This window comes from Octodon degus, unplaced genomic scaffold (assembly GCF_000260255.1).
Source record: "Octodon degus isolate 3935 unplaced genomic scaffold, OctDeg1.0 scaffold00086, whole genome shotgun sequence".
Lineage (NCBI taxonomy): Eukaryota > Metazoa > Chordata > Mammalia > Rodentia > Octodontidae > Octodon > Octodon degus.
The window spans coordinates 4761166-4782953 of NW_004524662.1; the positions used below are offsets into that span (position 1 = coordinate 4761166).

At 37.6% G+C, this 21788-nt stretch overlaps 1 protein-coding gene and 1 non-coding gene across 2 annotated transcripts in view; both read left to right on the forward strand.

Annotated features, from left to right (window-relative positions):
* Baz1a (bromodomain adjacent to zinc finger domain 1A) overlaps positions 1 to 21788 on the forward strand; it is a 95874-nt gene that overhangs the window by 26447 nt on the left and 47639 nt on the right. The window contains exons 3-9 of the mRNA XM_023721833.1: positions 3484 to 3624; positions 7203 to 7304; positions 10128 to 10215; positions 14178 to 14312; positions 18151 to 18250; positions 19523 to 19689; positions 20816 to 20911. Of these exons, the coding sequence (XP_023577601.1) occupies positions 3484 to 3624; positions 7203 to 7304; positions 10128 to 10215; positions 14178 to 14312; positions 18151 to 18250; positions 19523 to 19689; positions 20816 to 20911 (829 nt within the window). The remainder of the gene's footprint in view (positions 1 to 3483; positions 3625 to 7202; positions 7305 to 10127; positions 10216 to 14177; positions 14313 to 18150; positions 18251 to 19522; positions 19690 to 20815; positions 20912 to 21788) is intronic.
* Positions 3279 to 3376, forward strand: LOC111818308. The gene has a single exon (XR_002822331.1). It is a non-coding gene; the product is annotated as a small nucleolar RNA U13 (small nucleolar RNA).

The window sequence follows — 21788 nt, forward strand, 5'->3', positions numbered from 1 at the left end:
AGAGAGAGACAGAGAGAGAGACAGAGAGACAGAGAGAGAGAGAGAGAGACAGAGACAGAGAGAGAGACAGAGAGAGAGACAGACAGAGAGACAGACAGACAGAGAGACAGACAGACAGAGAGACAGAGAGAGAGGGGAAAAAGAAACAAATAGAATTCTCTGTGTTCTTAGAATCACATTTATCTTCAGGTGGCCTTGTGTTAGGGAGCTAGAGTATATAGAAACTTGAAGTATAGATATCTGTTTGATGATCTTAAATACCATGTCTCTAGTATAGGAAGACTGAAGAGCTCCATAGAGAGAGGTGTGAAACAGGAAGAGGTATGAGCCAGAGAGTGCTCTCTGATACAGGAAGATGGACAGTTATAAAAGATGGACTTTGGTATTGAAAAGAAGGAAGCTAAAACCCATGCAGGAGGCTGAGTGCTGAGCGTGCGGACTGCCTGCTGGGGGAGACTGCGCCAGGACTGCAAGGAGGAGGCTGAGAGGCGGTGGCTGGGCAGGACAGGGCGTCTGTGTGTCAGTGCTGCCTGCCAAGACCCAGCATTCTACTCCCTGCCTCCCCAGGATGGGAAGGGAGTGAGGGATGCGCCAGCAGCTGCCCGCGTTACCCACGCCCGCCCCCCACCTGTGTGGTGCTGAAAGGATAAAGGTGTTCAGCAGCATCCTTGGCTCAGTAGAAGACAAAACACCCCACTTCCTCCATTCACGGCAATCAAAAATTTCTCTAGACATTGCTAAGTATCTCTAAGGTGGGGGACAGAATCAACCAGATAACTTCTTGTCTAGAAACTCAAGGACCCAGTTAACGTCTCAGTCTCCACAAATGATATAAATTAAAACCTCTTGTAATTAAAATTACTGAAATATTGGTTTAGGCCCTTTGAATTTTTAAGTTAAAAAAAAATTAAAATAACATGCGAAGTGGCAAATGAACCAAGTCAACAGAATTTGGTTTATATTTCATTTGTGGCATTATGTATTTAGATGTTAACCTTATTTGAAACAGTTTCTTGGCTAATTCTGTCATCAGTCATTAAAGTTATAGACACTGATATTTAAATATCATAAAAGAGAAGGAAGCCAAGATCTTTTATTTTCTAATATTAAAGAGCTAAGACTGGGACTTGAGGAGGAGGAAGTTTTCTGAATCTCTATTGAGAACTGACAAAAATTGTCCCAATCATAATGCTAAGATCCTAACCTTGAAATTTGAAGTAAACTCATTATTTCAAGGCAGAAAGTAAATTAGTTGGGACAAGAAGGCTTATGGAAAAAGTAGGTGATAATTTTTTCTGGCCCTGAAAATTGGCAGAGTAGAAATGAAATTAAAGAATATGTTGGTTGTAGTGAATGACTCTGAAGTCATGGCCCATAAAATCCAGGTACTATTGCTGGCCTGCATGGCACTTTCAAGGCCGTGTATAATTGCTGTAGTTGAAGCTGTAGTTCAGCGGTCTGCTGTTTGTAAGCATGAGCAGGGCTATGGATTCTGTTCCCAGCACTACAAAAATTAAAGTCGCATATAAGTTTAATGTGGATAGTTAGAATTATAGACTATCCCAAAGTTCATTAAACAGAATAAAGAATATAACTCCTAAGAGAGATAGACAGTAGTAGTTAGAAACTTAAATGCCTCACTATCAACAGTAGACAGAATGATCAGACAGAAGTAAGGAAATACATGACTTAAACCATACAGTAAATCAACCAGGTATAACACATATGTATGGAATGCTCAGCCCACAGGAGACACACGCTTTTCTCAAGTGCGCATGAGACATTCTGGAGGATTGGCCCTAGGTCCCAAATTAGTCTCATTGGACTTATGGGGGGGGGCGGACGTGAACAGAGAAGAGTTCCCATTAATTATGGAGGCTCAGAAGTTCCTCAGCAGACTGTCTGCAAGTTAGAGAACCAGGGAGAGAGGCTGTAGGCATGGCTCTGAGTGTGAAGCCTGAGAGCTCAGAGTGGAGGCACAGGAGATAGGGGACTGCTGCGAGGCCCAGAGTATACCAGCTGGAGTTCTCCAGGGGCAGGAGAACAGGGTATTCAACTTCAGGAAAGAAAGAATGGATTTGTCTTTTCTCTGCCTAAAATTAATGGTTACAGTAGTATAAAAAGATTTTCTGTGATCACAGGATAACTGGGTGGAAAAAATGAGTAACATTCTTAAAAATCTAGTGACTCAAAGGAAAAAATTCACAAAGGAAACAAGAAATATGTAAGAGATGAATGAAAAGAACAAAAAAGTCCCCAGCATATCAAAACTTCTAAGATAGTAAAAGCAGAGCTAAGGAAAGAAATTTGTAAGTGTTTTCATTAAAAAATGAGAAAGATCTCGAATTAACAACCTAAATTTATAAATTAAGAAACTAGGAAAAGAACAAACTAAATCCATAGCTAACACAAAGAAGGTAATTATAAAGAATATAATTCCTAAGGAGAGTCACATGAGGAGAAGACACTCTCTCAGGCTTTCACAGAGAGCACATTGGCCAAGCAATGGCCGTGACTCATCCACATGGCTGCACTGACAAAGGTTCTACAATCTGAGGTACAGGATCTCAGGATAAATCCTGAGGGCATTTCACTGACCTTCTCAAACCAAAAAGCTACAACTCTTGTTGCATAGGTTCTGCTTTACCTTGGTCTTAACCATCCAGTAGAAAAGTATGAAGATGAAATATAGGAAGTAAAGCCATGTTGTTATGTTGAGCTGTGGGGGACTCACGTCAATAATTTCTGACATTGCCAATTAAACAGAAGACCCAATGCTATTATGGGCTTCTGTACTCTTTTAGAATATTTTGCTGAGTTTACACACCTATAATATTCAACAACGGAACTTAAAAAAAAAATTGGGATATAACTATGAATGTCCATTTTGTATCTGTGTATTCAAAGTGGTTGGGATAGATATATAGTTGCATTCTCTTAATGAATAGAATGATTTGTTCTAATGGTGTTTGTAAGTAGGATCACAAGTCTGCATCTTGTACAGCAATTAACCACTAAGAAGAATATATGCAGTGTATTATTTGTTGAAACTGTACTTTCGATTTGATTTGAAACTGTCTCATTGCTATATGTTTATCAATAAAACTTTGAAAAGAAAAAAAAAGAATATAATGCTAAGAGTCTTCATAAATGGAATTTTAAAATAGTATGAAATTGTTTTAATGTTTTTAATCTTAAATTGTTTCTCAGCATAGTTCTTTCTCCATTTCTTTGTAACTAAATTGTTTATTAAGGGGATCATAGCTTCTATAAGATAGGTCCTTTCGTGGTTCATACGTCTGATGACTGGGTTTTCATTCTGTTGAGTAAAATTTGCCTCCCTTGTGTCTTGTTACAGCACAGTTAACCATCTACATGGCACAAATAATGACTTTTCAATTGTTGGTAATAATAAGACTGTTCTTAATGTTTGGCTGTAAAATAAAAAACAATTCGCATTTTTAAATAGTCATTTGATTGCAGGTTGCAATGTAGAATTTTGGAAGTCCTCCCTCCATCACATCAAAATGGCTTTGCTAATGGACATGTTAGCACAGATGGAGAAACCATTATCATCAGTGATAGTGATGATTCAGAAACACAGAATAGTTCTTTTCAAAATAGGTAAGTGATTTTTAAAATCATTTATAAAGTTATTTATCAGATTGGTAGTGTTCCATTGAAAATTCTTTCATGGCTTCCTTTCATTCCTCTCTAGTCATAGAGGTGTACTGCTCATCAGTATAGCTTAACAAATGCTAGAATGTTCAAATTGAAACCTACCTAGGCAATTCTAATTAGCTGCCCTAAGAACAGTTTTAGCTTAGCCTCTTTCAATTACATTTATTCATCCCATTTATGTTTACTTAGAACAGTTCTATATTTAATGCTTTTGGCTTGGTGCATATGGTAAAGAACCTCTGTTACTATCTAGAATTGAGTCATTTGATGACTGTGTCAGCTGAGTGCTGATGGGGAAAAGTTATATAAATGTGTAGATCTGTTGTAATTGTTTGTTTGTTTGTTTGTTTGCCATACTGAGGTCAAACCCAAGGCCTTGCTCTTGCTAGACAGGCATCTGCCTCTAAGGTGCACCCCTGACCCTGGTAGGTAAAGTCCAAGTGAGTCTACTACTGGTAAAGTCCTCTGCTCTCCATAATAGCTGTATTCCTCTTCTGTTCCCTTTTAGGCATCTTTAAAATACTTTCTCCAAACTAGGTGTGTTGGCACATACCTGTTAACTCAGCACCCTGAAAAGCTGAGGTGTGAAGAGCAAAAGTTCAAATGCAGCCTGGGGGAATTTAGCAATTGAGGCAGACCCTGTCTCGAAATTTTTTTAAAAAGAGTTAAGGATGTGGCTCAGTCTGAAGGCCCTAGATTCAACCTCCAGTACCTCCAAAAAATAAAAACAAAGCAAAACTCCTAAACTTTACTTCCCTATTTTTAGTGGCTAATACAATACTTTTCAAATAATCTGAGGTCACTCTTATTTTGAAATATCAAATGTCTGAATGTCAGTGTCTATCAAGTCATATCTTATTCTTCTCTGATGTGAACTATTTTAGGTAGCTATAACTAGCATTTGAAAATTGACTATACCAGGAACTGAGTCAAGTATTTTGTATGCATTTTTGTCTGTCTTCAAAGAATATTGCTATTCAACAAAGAAAAACTTGAGGCTTACGAAGGTTAACTGCAGTATTGGTGAAAGAATAGACAAATAGATCAGTAAAACAGAACAAACAGTCCAGAAATAGAGCTACATAAGTTTTGGTTAACTGATCTTTGACAAAGGTGCAAAGGCTAAACCAGAACAAAGATAATCTCAGCAAATGCTGGAACAATTAAACATATACTTACAAAAAAAAAAAAAAGTCTAAATGTAGAGCCTGTGCCCATCACAGAAATTAGCTCAAGATGGATCACAGTCCTCAATATAAAGTACAGACTACCCAAACCCTTAAGACACTGGGGCCGACCCTATGCCATGCAGGCCACAGCTGGGCTTTTTAGATCATTGAAACCTCTAAAAGGTTCACCATCACTGCCCGAAGAGATAACAAAGGAGAAAACCTGGATCTTAAATATGGTGATGACTTTTTAGACATAAAAGGACAGTTCATGAAAGAAATAATAAGCTAGGCTTCATTAAACACATTAGATCTGCTAAAGATGTTGTTGAGAGAATGAGATGACAAGCCACAGCTGGAAAAAAATGTTTGTGGGAGACATACGATAATTCTCAAAACTCTTACGAAGAACTCTAAAAAGTCAGTAATTAGAAAATGAACTACTCAGTTAAAATAGGGACAAATGACCTGAACAAACACTTTACTAAAGAAAATCTGGGGCCGGCCAGATAGCTCAGCGGATTAAAGTACCTGCTTAGGCAGATGCAGGGACTGGGGTTCAATCCCCTGTGTGCTGTTCTGGCCCTGCCCATGAGGCTTGCTGAGAGTCAATTGAGACTGGGCGTGGTGGCATGTGCCTGTAATCCCAGCACTTGGGAGGCTGAAAACAGGAGGATCACTGTGAGTCTGATCTGTGTAATGAGACCTGTAGACCTTATACTAAATAAATAAAAAAAAAAGATTTGTAGGTGGCAGGGAAGCAGTGTGGAAGATATTCCATATCCATTGTCATTAGGGAACTAGAAATTAAAATGAGAGGCTGAGTAGCCAAAATCCAAAACATTGAATGCTGGTGAAGATGTGGAACAGAGAAAAGAAACTTTCCTTAGTTGCTGATGGGAATTAAAAGTATTATATTCACCTAAGACAGTTTGGCAGTTTCTAACAAAGCTAGATGTTCTCTTATATTATCCAACAACTGTACTCATTGGCATTTACCCATATGTGTTGAAAGCTTGCATCCACATAAAAACTTGCACGTGGATATTGATAGTAGCTTTATTTGTAATTGCCAAAACATGGAAGCAACCAAGATGTCACTTGGTAGGTGAGTGTATAAACTTTGTACACAAAGACGATGGAGTATATTATTCAATGCTAAAAAAAAAAAAAAAAAAAAAAAATTTAGGGGTTGGGGAGAGGGCTCAGTGGAATAAGTGCTTCCCTGGCAAGTGCAAGGGCCTGAGTTCAATCCTCAGTTCTGGAAAAAAAAAAAAAATCTGTCTTGAAAAGACATGAGGAACCTAAGTTCATATTATTAACTGAAAGAAACCAATCTTAAAAGGTTACAAATACTGTATCATTCTAACTATATGATATATGTATATATAACTATATATATATATATATAACTATGTTCTCCACCCCCCCCCTTTTAAAGAAAGAAAAAGGTTCTCCTATGTCCCGAGTCTTCACTGACCTTGAAAGGCTAGGGCCAAAATGCTGGCTAACCATGCAGCCCTTCCTGAAAAAAAGAAAGTTTAAAAGCAAGTCCAGGATATAGGTCAGTGGCACAGTGCCTGCCTGGCAGGTGCAAGATCCCGAGTTTGATTCCTGCTAGCAAAAAAAAAAAAAAAAAAGCAAGTCTAAAAACTACTTTTTATTAATTTATTTACCCTAAATTGAGTGCTTAGTGTTTATTTACCTCTAGCTTATTTAACCAACTTAATGAAAACTTAGTAAATGCGTAATTAAAATACCTACTGTCTTATTTACTTTTCTTGTTGCTGAGGCAGAATACCTAACAACCAAAGTTAAATGAGGAAAGTTTTATTTGGTTCATAGTCAGTAGAGATTTCAGACCATAGTTGGCTGACTCAAAAGCAGGGTGGCAGGGGCATAAAGGTGTCACAGAAGAGAAACAGTTCATAGTAGGCAGAAATTATTGAGGCAGCAAGCTACAAGTGACTAGCAGCTTTTTTCTATCCTTTTGTATTCAATCCAGGCTACCTGCCCATAGCACTCATCTAGAACTATGCTGAGCCAATCAGTGGAGTAAGTTAGTAATTATGTACCCTTAATCCCAGCATCACACACTCTCAATCCAGCTCTCAATCCAGCTATCTGAAAAAGCCCCACCCTTGACCGCATGAGGCTTTAGGGGGACAGCTAGACACAAACCATAATGCCTACCAAAATTAATTTGTGTGCTTTGTGCTACTTTAGCTAATAGAGTGAGGAGGAAGAGTTAAACTAAATGTATAGAAGATTTGCTTTGTAGAGACATAGAAACTAAGTTCCCACAAATCTCATGTTTCCAAATTATATTGACTTTTTTCTCTTCTTTTCTAGAAAGAAAAAAGATGCAGTTGATCCCTTATTGTTCAAATACAAAGTGCAACCCACTAAAAAGGAATTATATGAATCTGCAATTGTTAAAGCAACACAAATCAGGTAAAAATATCATCTCTGGTGTAGTTTATAGTAAAATAATTATGTATATTAGAGTAAGGGTTGATTTAAAATAAATGGATAGTGTTGCAAGTCGTCATTTCTTTTTTTCTTCCCCACTCCCCAGTTTTTTGTTGTTGTTTTTTATGAGACAAAAGTTACACTATTGAGTTCAAGCAGACCTTGAACTCATGACAGTCCTCCTGCCTTAGCCTTCCGAGGGCTAGGATCATAGGCATGCACCACCATATCTGGCTGCTTCCATTTTAAAATAAATTTGAATTTATATGTTCATAGAATATTCATATAAATGAATCCAAATGGACTATTTGAGCTCTTTGTTTAGATTAGTGACTATCTTCAAATAGTCTTCAAGCTGAAGAATTAAGTATCCTTTATGAAGTATTTCTCATGAGACAATTCAGTTTTCAGAGCTCAAAAATTGGAATGTACTTACAGAGATCTCTCATTTGTAGTATTTGAACCCTGAACACAGCATCTGATCACTGTCTCTTCCTTGAGAAAGTTAAACAGGGGCAGGGTATGGAGCTGAGTGTGGAGCTCATGCTTTGCACCTACAAAGTCTGGGGTTCATCCCTGGATTTGGGGGGCAGATTCCATAATAAAATATAAATATCCTTAAAATTTTTTGTTTGAAACCCAATCAGAGGAGAGATAGTACCTACTATATAAAACAATAGGCTATATGTATCATATATCTATTTTAGGAAAATTCCTTTTGTTGCCCATTGTGATTAGGCTCTTAGTCATCTGAGAATAACTAGGAATCAATCTTATATATCATTTGATGTAAAGTAATTTTGCTTGTTCCCTCATGCTTTTTGTCCCATACATACTTGTGTATCCCAAGAAAAACAGTATGTATGAACTTAAACCCTGAGTCAGACAGAGCACTTTCTGGGTTTGTATGGAAGTACATGGCTTGTCATAGTTCATCATTTTAGTGCTGTGTCTTGGTTATAGTGTTGTTAGTCCATTTCTTCTTAACTGGTAAGCCATAGAATTATAAAATGAGAACATAATTGGCAGTAAAATTCTTTAAGTGGCTTAAGCTCTGTATCAAAAGATTACTACATCAAAAGGTGATACTGTTCTTTGTTAATAAAGTGGTAGTGATAATTCTCTAATAAAACTTTATATGCTAGGGTAGCACTGACAAGTTGAACTTTCTATGATAATGGGAATGTTACATACACACTGTTTCGTTTAATAGCCAGTGGCTGTTGCCTGGTTATTAAACACTGTAAATGTGGCCATGTAGGATAAAGGACTGAATTTTTTGATTTGCTAAAAAGCCACATATGAACTTGGGTGTGGGCTTATGCACCTGTGGTTCCAGCTACTTGTGAGGCTGAGACTAGAGCATGGGTGAGTGCAGAGTGAGCCTTAGCAGCGTAGCCAGAGCCTGGCTCAGAAACCCAGGAACTCACGTGACGTCAGTAGTCACTGTCCAGGACACTGCGGTTCAGGAGTGAACAATTTCACTTTAGCCCGGTCAGAATGGCTGTCATCAGGAACACATACTGGCAAAGATGAGTATGAAAATAAGCCCTTCTTTGTTGTTGATGGGAATGTAAATTAGTACAGTTTGAGCAGCTGCAGCCTTACCAGCTACTGTATGATGCTGGATTACACTAGTGAACCCAAGTTTTTGCTGTTATGAGACTTAAAGTGTACTAAAAGAATACACATTTAGAGGAGGCTACTGCTTTCAAACGTTTATCTCCTGGCTCATCATAGCTTTTTTTTTTTTTTTTTTTTTGAGACGGGGTCTCACTGTATAGTTGAGTGGCCTTAACTCAAACTTGGGACAATCTTCCTGTCTCAGCCTCCCAAGTGCTGGAATTACACACATTTGTTACATAATGACTACATTCACTGAAAGGATTGATATATGTACATAACACATTTAAATTCCTTTCTTCAAACCCCTCCTTCCACCTGTCTTTTATTTTTCCAGCATGAGATTCATTGTTTATCATATAAAACCTTACAAAGTTAATTATCATGTATTGTATACAGATTTAAACCAGAGTAATAGGCCATAAAATAAATAAGAAAAGTATACTACATCATGGTACACTTTTAGAGACATTATCTGGACTGGATTATAATACTTTTTATTTTTCCCTGTTATCTTAAATTTTTTTTTTTGTTTTTTTTCATCATAGCTTTTAACTCCGTTTTTTTCCTTTTCTTTTTAATGATATATAGATTTTTTAAAAACATATTTGGGGCCGGGGAGATGGCTTAGTAGAATAAGCGCTTCCCTGGCAAGCACAAAGGCCTGAGTTCAATCCCCAGTTTCACCAAAAAAATAAAAAACGTATTTGGTACAGGGACTTTCTATGCAGCTTGGACTCATAGTGATCCTCCTGTTTTCAGCCTCCCCAATGCTGGGATTATAGGTGTGTGCCACTACACCTGGTCAGCATGCCCAGAGCAGGACCAGCAGGGCATGCAGTACTGGGAATCAACCAGATCCTTTTGCTAACCTAGGCAGGCACTTAGACTGCTGAGCTATCTTTATGGCCTTCAGTTGTTTCTTGATAAGAGAGTTTATTGAATGTAATTAAAACACTTAAATTTTTCCAGAAATACTTTTGTATTTTTTATTGTGGTAGACATTTTATAATAGCTTCACTCAACTTATAACTCTGAATAAAGTTTCTCATAACTTATATATAAGTACTCTTAGAAGCTGAAATTATCCTTCATTGTCTAGTCAGGTTATAAATTTACAGAGATGGAGTTTGAGTGGAGTTCTTTGATGCTAACACTATCTTCTCTTCTTTCCCTCTGTAGTCGGAGAAAACACCTGTTTTCTCATGAAAAATTAAAGCTTTTTCTGAAGCAACACTGTGAAACACAAGATGGAATTATTAAAATTAAGGTAACTGGAGTAGTGAAATTATTTGGAAGGAAGAAAAAAATAGAAATGGGTAATATTATAAAACATTGCAGTAATAGTACTTGAAAGATGGTTTGAAATGACCCTCTTTTTATCTGGAGTTAATTTTTAGTACTTTTTGAAAGTATTTTTTGGACTACATACTAATTTAGCAGTTGCTAGAATTGTTAGATGGCTCCTTTTCTCTTATAGAAAAGATGAACCAGGACTGGAGAAAATAGATGAAAAACTTGCCATAAAGAAAGGTTAGGAAGTGGAGCTACTACAGATTTCTAATTGTGTGGTTCTGGTTTATGAATGATGGGTTATGAACGATGATTTTAAAGCATCCTATCAGATAAAAATGTATTAAAAGACCAACAGAGGCTAAAGAGATAGGTTGTATTTCATTACTAGCTATTAAGGGAGAAAAATCAATTTTTTGTCTTCATTGTACACTAAGAGAAATGGTATGGTAAAATGAAACCTAATTTTTAAAAGACGTAAAATACCTATCAATGGGATAGAGAAGAATTAAGTAAGAAAAGCACTGGATGGGTTAGAAAGATTATGAACTTGACAGAAGTCAGCTAATAATGCTTAATGTGTATTTCCTTTTATGTAAAAACATCAAAAGAAAATATGTTTATATAAAAGTAACATTTCAGATCTCTAGAGGTAAAGCAAATTATGTAATAAACAAAACCAGGACATGGGTTAATCATTTGGAAAAATAGACCTGATGTAAAAAAAGAGATGAAATAAAGCAAATTTTAATATTATACAAGCTGAAATATTTAAGAGGAGCTGTACAAAAGAAAAACCAACAATGAGACTGAATTGATAATATGAACATGTAGGTTTAAAAATGTATGAACAAGGGCCAGCCAGATAGCTCAGCAGACTAAAGCGCCTGCTTAGGCAAAGTGCAGGGACCCAGGTTCAATCCCTGGAACCATGTGCCATGCTGGCTGTGCCCCTGGGGCATACTGAGACAGCAGTTGACACTGGGCATAGTGAGTGTGATGGTGTGGCCTGTAATCCCAGCACGTGGGAGGCTGAAAACAGGAGGATCACTATGAGTCCAAGCTGCATAGTGAGACTCTGTGGACCCTGTACTAAGTATGTAAAAAATAAATAAATAAAAATGTTATAAACAAATTTTAAAAGCATGTACAGTGGTACCTTGGTTCATGGATGCTTTTTTATTTTTCAGTTTGATTAGCAAACAAGTGTTTGGCGGAATTTTTTGTTTCTGAACTCTGCATCAGGTGACAGGACACTATCTTCCCCACATAAACACAAATCTGGCCATCTTTTCCAAAATCTTAGAAAAAATGAAGTTCTTGAACCAAGGTACCAGTGTGGTGTCATAGAGAAAAATACCTGCAGTAAACACAATGAGGAGCTATAATTAAGAAAACATTAGCACACCAGTAGAAAAATGGAGCCAGATGTGGTGGCACATGCCTGTCATCCCAGCACTTCAGAGGCTGAGGCAGTCTGTTCACTGCAAGTAGAGGCCAGCTGGGGCTGTAGTGAGTTCAAGGCCAGCTCAAACTACATCATGAAACTCCATCTCGAAAAGAAAGGGAAAATGAGCATATAGACATGATTAAAACTTACAAGACAGGGCTAGGGATATAGCTCAGTGGTAGAATGCTTGCCTAGCATGCACAAGGCTCTGAGTTTAATCCCCAGTATCATAAAAAAAAAAAAAAGAAAAGAAACAAAATTTAAACTGTGTAAGACAGTCATCTGAAAGATAATTTAAATGGGATTATATGTCTGCCTTGATAGGGCAGTGCTTAGAACTACGCTCCTAATAGCATGGAATATCAGAGATCCATATTAAGTGATGCTTGCAGAAAGTTTTAATGACTTAGGTACTTCTGATACATGGATGCTGGAACAGTGTCTAGTACATGATGGGCAATCAGTGACTCTGTGAATAATTATACTTTTTTTTTTTTTTTTTTTTCTGAACCGGGGATTGAACTCAGGCCCTTACGCTTGCCAGGGAAGCGCTTATTCCACTGAGCCATCTCCCCGGCCCCTTGAATAATTATACATTTTAAAATCACCAGTTGGCCAGAATCAGTTACATATCAGTGAGCAAATCTAATTGGGAAAAGGTAGTAAAAGACATCATCATATTTTTCAGTTAATAAATATAAAAAGCTCAATATTAATAAACAAAAACTATGGGTATAGTAAACATTTTTTATCAAAAGCATAATAGGGCTGGTGAGATGGCTCAGTGGTCTAAAGCACCTACTTGGAACAAGCTTAGCAGAGCATAGGAACCTCGGTTCAATCCCCCAGCACCACATGCCAGCCTGCCCTGCCCCCTGGTGGGCTGAACTGGCCACACACACACACACACACACACACACACACACACACATAAATGAATGGGATTGAAAAGAAAAAAAAAGCATAATAAAGGATTCCCAGTGGATATTTTAGTATACTTCTAGCCCATACTTGAAAACAGCAAAATTTGATTCCCAGTGGTGATGAGCATAAGCACCAGTCAGGGCTAGCTCTAAGCACACAAAAAATGGGCACTTATGTTTATTGTGTGTATATGAATAAGGAGTTGGGGCGATAAATGTATTAAAACCTATTTTGGCCTTTTTGAGTATATAGGGTTGATCATCCCTAATTTGAAAATCTGAAATGCCGCAAATTCCGAAAGCCTTTTTGAGCACTGACATGACTCTGTAATTGTAAAATCCTATATCATGAATGAAACTGCATGAAACTTTGTGTCATGCATATAGTTAGTAAAAGTATCATAAACTACCTTCAGGCTACATGTATGAAGTATGTACGTAAACCTGTGTGAATTTCATGTTTAGACTGGGTTCCATCCCCAACATATATCTCATCATGGATGTGCAAATTTTCCAGAATCTTAAAAGTCCAAAACACTTGTTTCTAATCATTTCAGTTAAGAAATAATTCATCCTGGGGCCAGCCAAATAGCTCAGTGAATTAAAGCCCCTGCTTAGGCAATTACAGGGGTTCGAGGTTCAGTCCCCAGCCTGCAGTGCCAGCCCTGCCACTAGGGTGCGCTGAGACTTCAGTTGAGACTGGGCGTGGTGTGCTGCACCTGTAATCCCAGCTCTTGGGAGGATCACTGCGAATCTGATCTACGTAGTGAGACCCTGTAGGTCCCTGTACTAAAATACAAAAATGCAACAAAAAAAAAAAAAACCTCATTGAGAGGAAACCATCCTATGTACTTTATATTCATACCTACTAGACAATTGTGCATACCCAGGATTATGGGGGATAAAATACAGTCTTCCTGATAGTCAGCTGTAAAGTGTTTATTATCATGGCCAGAACTGACTAAATGTTAGATGTTAAAAGTTGTAGTCTACTGAAAAATACTATGTAGAAAATCCCAGTTTGAAGTATCCCTGTTTTGTTAATATTTAAGATTTTTGCATCATTACTTTCTTTATATGCTTCATGAGGGATATTTCTGTAAATGGCACTTGTTTGAGAACAAGAATGATCTTTGCCCTGAGGCCAAAATTAGTAAAAAGTCTGGGGTTAGTCAAGGATGAGAAATAAGTTCAAGATCTGAGGTAAAAAGAAAGAAACTCATGAGTTTGACAATTACAGGAATAGAAAATCTCAGGCAAAATGAGTCAAAAGCAAAACAAATTATTAATTTCATGCAATTGTGAAATATTTTCAGGAATCTGGAAACATTCTTGGTTATTTATGGTAAAGTAGTCTTTGAACTGTAGTTTACTTCTGGTAAAGCTGATAGTTATCTGATTTAGAAAAATGCTCAAACAAACCAACTGAAATGTATTTCACTACACAATAACATGAAATTCTCTTTTGACCTGTTCTTCAGCAGCAATAACAGTGAATATATGACTTAGCATCTTTGTATGTAGTCTACTAATGCATTGTTACTGTGTTCCCCCTTTTTTGTTAAGGCATCATCTCTTTCAACATACAAAATAGCAGAACAAGATTTTTCTTATTTCTTCCCTGATGATCCACCTACATTTATCTTCAGTCCTGCTAACAGACGAAGAGGGAGACTTCCCAAACGAGTATCTGTTAGTCAGGTAAAGAGCGTAAGAACATTATAAAGCAGTGTTGAGAAACAAAAGCAGTATTTGGTTTCTGTCACTCCTGTGGCCTATAGGAAGAAACCTGTTGCTTCTCATTAGAAAATGTGTGCTTTGTATATTGACAGCTACTCAGCAGTTAAGGTTTGCACTGGTTTAAAGTATGAATTAGACATGGCTGTCAGACCACAGAGATTGATTGATTGATTGATTGATTGATTGATTACCAAGTAGAGTCAAGCATATAAGCAGTTACTGATGTGTAAAGTAGAGTGAAATGCAGGGAATAAATTTAGGCTTGAAATGTGAAGAATATTAACTTCTGACCCGATAAAGTGATGGAAGACTTCAAAGGTGCAGTAACAGCTGAATGTAGTGGTGCACACCTGTAATTCCAGCACTTGGAAGGCTGATGCCAGAGGATTGCCTCAAATTCAGCCTGGGATACAAAGTGAATTCAAGGCCAGCCTGAACTGCACAGTGAAACCCTGTCTCAAATTAAAATAAAATAAAATAAAATAAAATAAGTAATAATGCTTGAGCTAGACAAAACACATGATTTCTAGTGATGAAATGAAAAAGGTAGAAAATGTATTCGAGGGACCACAGTGCCTGCCTGGAAAGTGCAAGGTCCGGAGTTTGATTTCTGGTGCCAAAAAAATAAATAAATAAAGGAAAGAAAATACATTTCAAGTGATTCAGGTTTTATAGGGCATTTTTGAGTAGTGAATGCAGTGTGGCTGATCTGTTTATTCACGTAGATATGATGGAAAATGAAGCACACAAGTCTGTAGGACTGGTGTCCCGTGTGTCATCAGCCCCATCATCACCACCAGTATTTGACTGAACAAAGACCTTCACACTGAGCTACGTCCCCGCTGTTTTTATTTTGTACTTTGTGACTGTCTTCCTAGCATTCCCAGGCTGAGCTCCAGCGTGCAGTCTTCCCACTGCCCCGCTCAGTGCTGCATTTGTAGGCATTCTTCACAACGTCTAGCTCGTAGTTACTCAGGAGGGCTTTCCAATTCCTTTGTATGGTCAGATACTTCTGAAATATACTATTCATAATGTTTAATAGATTTATTTTTTGTATAGACTGAAAATAAACTAACAAAAAAATGGTAGCCTAAATCCAAACAAGTAACTGACTGCTGACATGTGCTGATTGAGCAACTGCAGAAAACAAAGTATATCTTCCCTAAGGAGCTTTGAGACAGAAAGGGAGGGAAGTATAGGGTGAATAATGTTTAATTCTATGCTTGCTTCCTACTTACGCTTTTTTTTAAATGTATTTGGTACACGGTCTACAGGGTCTATAGGGTCTCACTATGTAGACTGGACTCATAGTGATGCTCCTGTTTTCAGCCTCGCAAGTGCTGGGATTATAGGCACGCGCCATCACACTCAGTCTCCATTGGCGTGTCAGTGCACCCTGGCGGTGGGGCTGGCACGGCAGGCCAGGAATCAAACCCCTGGCCCATGTGTCTGCCTAAGAGGTGCTTTAATCTGCCCTACTTAATGTTTCTTATCTTTGGGAATGAGGAATTTTCTTTGGGTTTTTGCCATTTCTCAATTTTGGGAGCAAGGACACTATAAAAAAATCTCTGGAACTGGGAAACTTGTAACCCAGTGTGGTTGCCTGACTGGAAAGGAATTTATTTTGGATTATTCTGCTTGTTTAAAAAATTCCCAGCCAGCCTGGTGGCACATGCCTGTAAGTCCAGCGGGCAATCACCATGCATTTGAGGCCAGCCTGAGCTATCTATATAAGGGAGTTCAAGTCCAGCCTGCACTATACAATGATGTTCTGTTTTTTAAAAAAAATACCTTTCTTAGTTGGGTGGAGTGGCACACACCTATAATCCTAGTATTCAAGGCTGAGGCATACAGATTGCCACATTTTGGGCCACCCTGGGCTAAATAGTGAGTTCAAGGCCAGCCTGAACTGCATAGTGAGACGCTGTCTAAAAAAAAAGAAAAAAAAAAATGCTTTCTTTCTGTACTTTATTTTCTCCTACCCTCATTGTACACATTCTTCTTTGTTCTATTCTGCTAGTAGGAGTTGCTGATGACTATAATGATTCACAGGCCAGGGTCCAGCTGCTTCAGAGTGTAGCTTGTATCACAGTCAGCATGACTTTGAAATGTGTTGAAAAAGCACCTGCGAGCAGGTGCAGGGGCCAGGGATTCGATCCCCAGTCTGCCGTGCTAGCCCCAACCCCAGGGCCCATTGAGACTGGGCATGGTGGCGCACACCTGTAATCCTAGCACTTGGGAGGCTGTAAAGAGGAGAATCACTACGAGTCCGATCTAGTAGTGAGACCCTGAACACCCTGTAGACCCTTCCCTAAAATGGGAAAAAAAAAAAAAATGTGTTGAAGAATCTTTGAGAGCCATTTCCAGGCTTTAGTTAAGTGTTAGCTAAGAGAGCTACTAGTACTGTAGGAAGGACAAGCAGAAGATGTCTTTTTCTTATTTCTTCCCTGGTGAAAAACATTAGATGGCAATTGTTCTGTTGTTCTGACTTGAGGTCTGTTTCCTTCTTCCAAATAATTTTCAATTAATAAACTGCTTTTTATTGTATCCTACTATTAAATTCTTTATTATATAGTCTTCCAGGCTTTTCAAAATAGGTAGGATCCCATTTTATAACTGAAGACATAGGCTCAGAGATTAATTTGGTTTTTCAAAATAACATACAAGATGGAATTTGAATTGAGTTTAAAACTGACCCCTTGGGCCCAGGGAGATAGCTCAGTAGAATAAGTGCTTGCCTGGCAAGCACAGGGTCCTGAGTTCAATCCCCAGTACCACAAAATAATAATAATAATAATAATAATAATAATAATTTAATTAATTAGATTAAAAACAATAAAACTGACCTCTTTGCTTTTTTGTCTAACATGATTCAGAATGATATTAATACTTTTATTCATTGAGACAACCGAAGTCAGAATGACTAATTGCTACTTTTATTTTCCATCTCTGACTCAATTGTAACTGTCTCTTTGGGCTAGTTTTTTTTTTTAAATTAATTTTATTGAGAATCAAATAGCAATGAGATAGGTTCGTCAATTTTGGCATCTGGCCAAATTCTGAGCTTTTGTTTACTCACAGGGTTGAAAGTCAGATCTAATGCCTTCTCACATTTTACTTACTTAAGCTCTGACTTCCGTGAATAGGTGAGCGAAGGGACCAAGTTTCTTGTTTAGCATCATGATGAGCACTGTGCCTGGTACATGGTAGGTATTCAAGTGAATTATGTTTTATTGAATTTATAATATAAAAGATAGTAATATAATACACATTATGTGGTTGAAAATATTTTTATGAGAAATAAAGTAAAAATGAAATTTTAACATTGGCCACAAGAATGTTTCTGACGTGTCTCTGCCTCTTGCATACATCATGTGTTATCAGCTGGTTTATCAGGTGACCTAGAGGATTGTTTTTCTAATGCATTGCTTTATTTTTTTTATCTTTTCCTTTTTTATTTATTTATTTTTTACTTTTAGTTTTCTTTTTTTTTTTCTCCATAGTAATGCATTATTTTAAAACTGCTATTATGTTACTAGTTTTTTCTTGGGATGTTATACCACTAATTTTTAAATATGTAGAATTACCTCATAATTAGCGTTATTAAAGGTAATATATTAGTAAACTATAAAAATGATCTCAAATCATGTCAATACTTTAGGATAAAAACTCACTTATAGTACAAAGAGGGTAATTAGTGTGAGCTCTTAAATTTCTTGTTTTTATTTGTTATTACTAAAAGGATCAGACAAACCATTACTTGCGGTTTATAGCTTTAGTTTCTTGTTTTGTTTTTCAGGAAGACAGCATTGCTAGTAAACAGACTATTGCAAGTTATAGGAATAAAGCTACTAAAGAAAGAGATAAACTTTTGAAGCAAGAAGAAATGAAGACATTGGGTGAGTTTTAACATCCTCTTCAGCCAGACATGATGGCGATGCCTGTAATCTCAGCACTTGAGAGGCTAAAGCAGGAGGATCCCGAGTTTAAGGCCAGCCTGGGCTACTAGTTAGGACCTTGTCTTAAAAGACTCCCCTGTCCTTCCCTTCACTCCTGCTCCTTTCCCTCCCTCTCCCCCTCTCCTCTCTTTTCTTCTCCCCCTCCTCCTCTATCTCTTCAAAACTGCTTAGAGACTACGAAGACTGTTTCTCCTGTGGCCAAATATGGTATTTCTAAAATGACGTATTTCTCGTTTATTCCTTTCCCAAAGATAACTGTCAATTTTTCCTTTAACTTTTTAAAAATAAATTAGGTCCATTGATCTCTTAAAACAATATTTTGGCTGGGGAGATGGCTCAGTGGTCTAAGCGCCTGCCTGGCAAACACAGGGTCCTGGATTTGATGCCTGGTACCACATGCTGTGCCGCTCGGAACCCTGAGTGAAACTGGGCATGTTGGGGAGTACCTGTAATCCCAGCACTGGGAAGGCTGAGACAGGAGGATCATTACAGTCCAAGTTGTAGTGGAGACACTGTTATAAATAAATTAATTAATTAAAAAAATTAAAACCAATATTTTAAGGTATAGCATATCTTATTAAACGACTTAATCTAGGTTAAGCAGAAAGGGGAGTTTCTGGGACTTGCACAATGTTTCAGACCATTGTGTTTGACTTATACGGTGACCGATTAGTTGACTCTTTTTGAGACAGGGTTTTACTATGCAGTTCAGGCTGGCCTTGAACTCATTTTGTAGCCCATGCTGGTCTCAAATGCAGTGATCCTCCTGCCTCCGACCTACTGAGTGATGGAATTACAGGCATATGCCACCTTGCTGATCCTTAGATCACAATTTGAATGTCAAGACTTAGAAAGTTACAATGTGATTGTCCTGGTACTATAGTTTGTCTTAAACCTGTCCCATTTGGCCAGACATTGTAACACATGCCTATAATCCCAGCAGTTGGGAGGCTGAGGCAAGAGGATTGCCATTAGGTCAGCTTGTGTTGCATAGTGAGTTCAAGACTAAATCATAAAGCAAAATCTTGTCTCAAAAAGAAAAAAAAACCTACACAATTTGCTTTTCTGATTTTAATCAATCAATCCTTTGAGAAATTTTACAAGTTTGTTGATCTCTTTTACCCATAAACTACTTCATGGTCTTTTGTTTTAACAAAAAATGCCAAATACTCTTTTACCTGTATACATTTTCAAGTTTGACCTTCTCTATAGCTTTTGAAAAGGCTAAATTAAAAAGAGAAAAAGCAAATGCCTTGGAAGCCAAGAAAAAAGAAAAGGAAGATAAAGAAAAAAAGAGGGAAGAACTGAAGAAAATCATTGAAGAAGAGAGACTAAAGAAAAAAGAAGAAAAGGAGAGGCTTAAAATAGAAAGAGAAAAGGTATTCAAGTCTCTCAGCTATTGTTTCTACATACAGTAATATTTTACATATTTCAGTTCATGGTTGATTTTCAAATGCTTTTACCATTTTCATTCACATTAATGACTGGATAGAGGGACAAGAAACAATATTGGTTTATTTCCCTTTCGCTTTGGAAAATTTAATAAATGAATTAAGGTCAGCATCTCTTTGCGTGCCTTTTTGGAATGACATAAGGTTCAGCACACAGTATTTTTACCTGCCCTTACCCATCACTTAATATTTTAAAGTGCAATTCTAAACAATTTGTGCTCGCTCTATGAGAGGCCTCTGAAAATGAACATTTATTGTGTAGTTTCAGATATCAGAAGTAATAGCTTCAAAAGGTCAAGTGAACAGGAGAAATAGCCTATGCTATAAGAAAGTCCATCAACCATACCCTAATACTGTTGATTTTACGTACTGTTTCCTCTGCCAGTCTCTAAGTTATTATATTCAAATGAATCTTGATACAAAACGTATTGCAAATACAATGAAAGGTGTTTTGTTTTGGTACCAGGAATCAAACTCACTACCTTGTGCTTGCCAGGCAGGAGCTTGTGCCACTGAGCTATCTCCTCAGCCCAGGAGTTTTAAGTACTCTAGTTGTCAGGATCTTAACTGACTCAAAATAGGGGGTGAAGTAATATAGGCAGAGCCAGATTAAATAATCAGGAGCTGGTGAATTGATTTGCAATCTTTGTAGCATTATTTTGATGGACATTTTTCTGATCAGTTGCTTCTAAAACTTTTGTGTATATTAAAATCACTAGGAACACTGATTAAAATACCAATTGCTGGCTGGGCATGGTGGTGCATACCTGTAATCCCAGCACTCTGGGAGGCTGAGGAAGGAGGATCTTGCAAGTTCATGACCTAGCCTGGTCTACAGAGTGAACTCAAGGCCAGCCTGAGCTGCATAGTGAGACTGTCTGAAAAAGACAAACAAAACAAAACAGAACCCTGCCTTTGTGCAGGCCCCACCCCAGAGTTCCCGCTTTGGTAGGTCTGGGCTGGGCCCAAGCGCTCACAGGTCAGACAGGTTCTCAGTTGATGGGAATGTGGCCTAATAATTTCTTTTTAATAATTTTTATTAATTTTTTGTTAGGAAAGAGAGAAATTACGTGAAGAAAAGCGAAAATATATGGAATATTTAAAACAGTGGAATAAGCCCAGAGAAGATATGGAATGTGATGATCTCAAGGTATGAGCGTGTTATGTGGTGTGTGGCACGTGTGTTCTGTGTCGTTCAGCTTTGCTGATGAAATGTGTCTTTACTTAATAGCAGCCTCTTCTTTGTTTTTAACAAGAATTAGTTGAGTCAGCAAATACTCAGACATAGAATTCCAAGGCAGCCTTGGTAGTGTTTTGTAATAAGCTTTAATGATTGTGATTCTGCACAAAAAATTGGTCAGTTTCTGTGATTCTTGACAATCCAGTTATTGCTGGCACCAGGTATGTGTTTATAGATTGTTTGCTAGTTAAGGATTCTGCTGATTTCCAGAAATAACCAAAGTATCTAAACCAAACTCATTTACCTCAGTTTAGAAGGAAGCATCTTTCTTCCTTCCTTCCTTCCTTCCTTCCTTCCTTCCTTCCTTCCTTCCTTCCTTCTTTTTTGACAGGGTCTCACTGTGCAGTTCAGGCTGGCTTTTCACTCACTTTGTAGCCCAGGCTGGTCTCGAACTCACAAGGATCTATAAGGAAGTATTTCTAAGTTAATAGTAGATATGTTCCATTCTAAGGAAGTACTGCATGGAGAACAATATTTGTATAGCTAAGTTGACTTCAGAATCTATGTTAAGCAATCCTCGTAACTATGAAATACAGTCAGGAAATACACTGCAGGTTAAAGTTATGTTTATAGTTTAAGAAAGGGAAATTATTTCTTCCTCATAGTCTCCTAGGGCCTGTAACTTAGTAAAGTTGGAGTAAGTCTAGGAAATCTATAGTTTTTATGGTTCATAAACTTTTGGAGCTGAAACATTGGCCAAGCAATGGCCGTGACTCATCCACATGGCTGACACTGACAAAGGTTCTACAATCTGAGGTACAGGATCTCAGGATAAATCCTGAGGGCA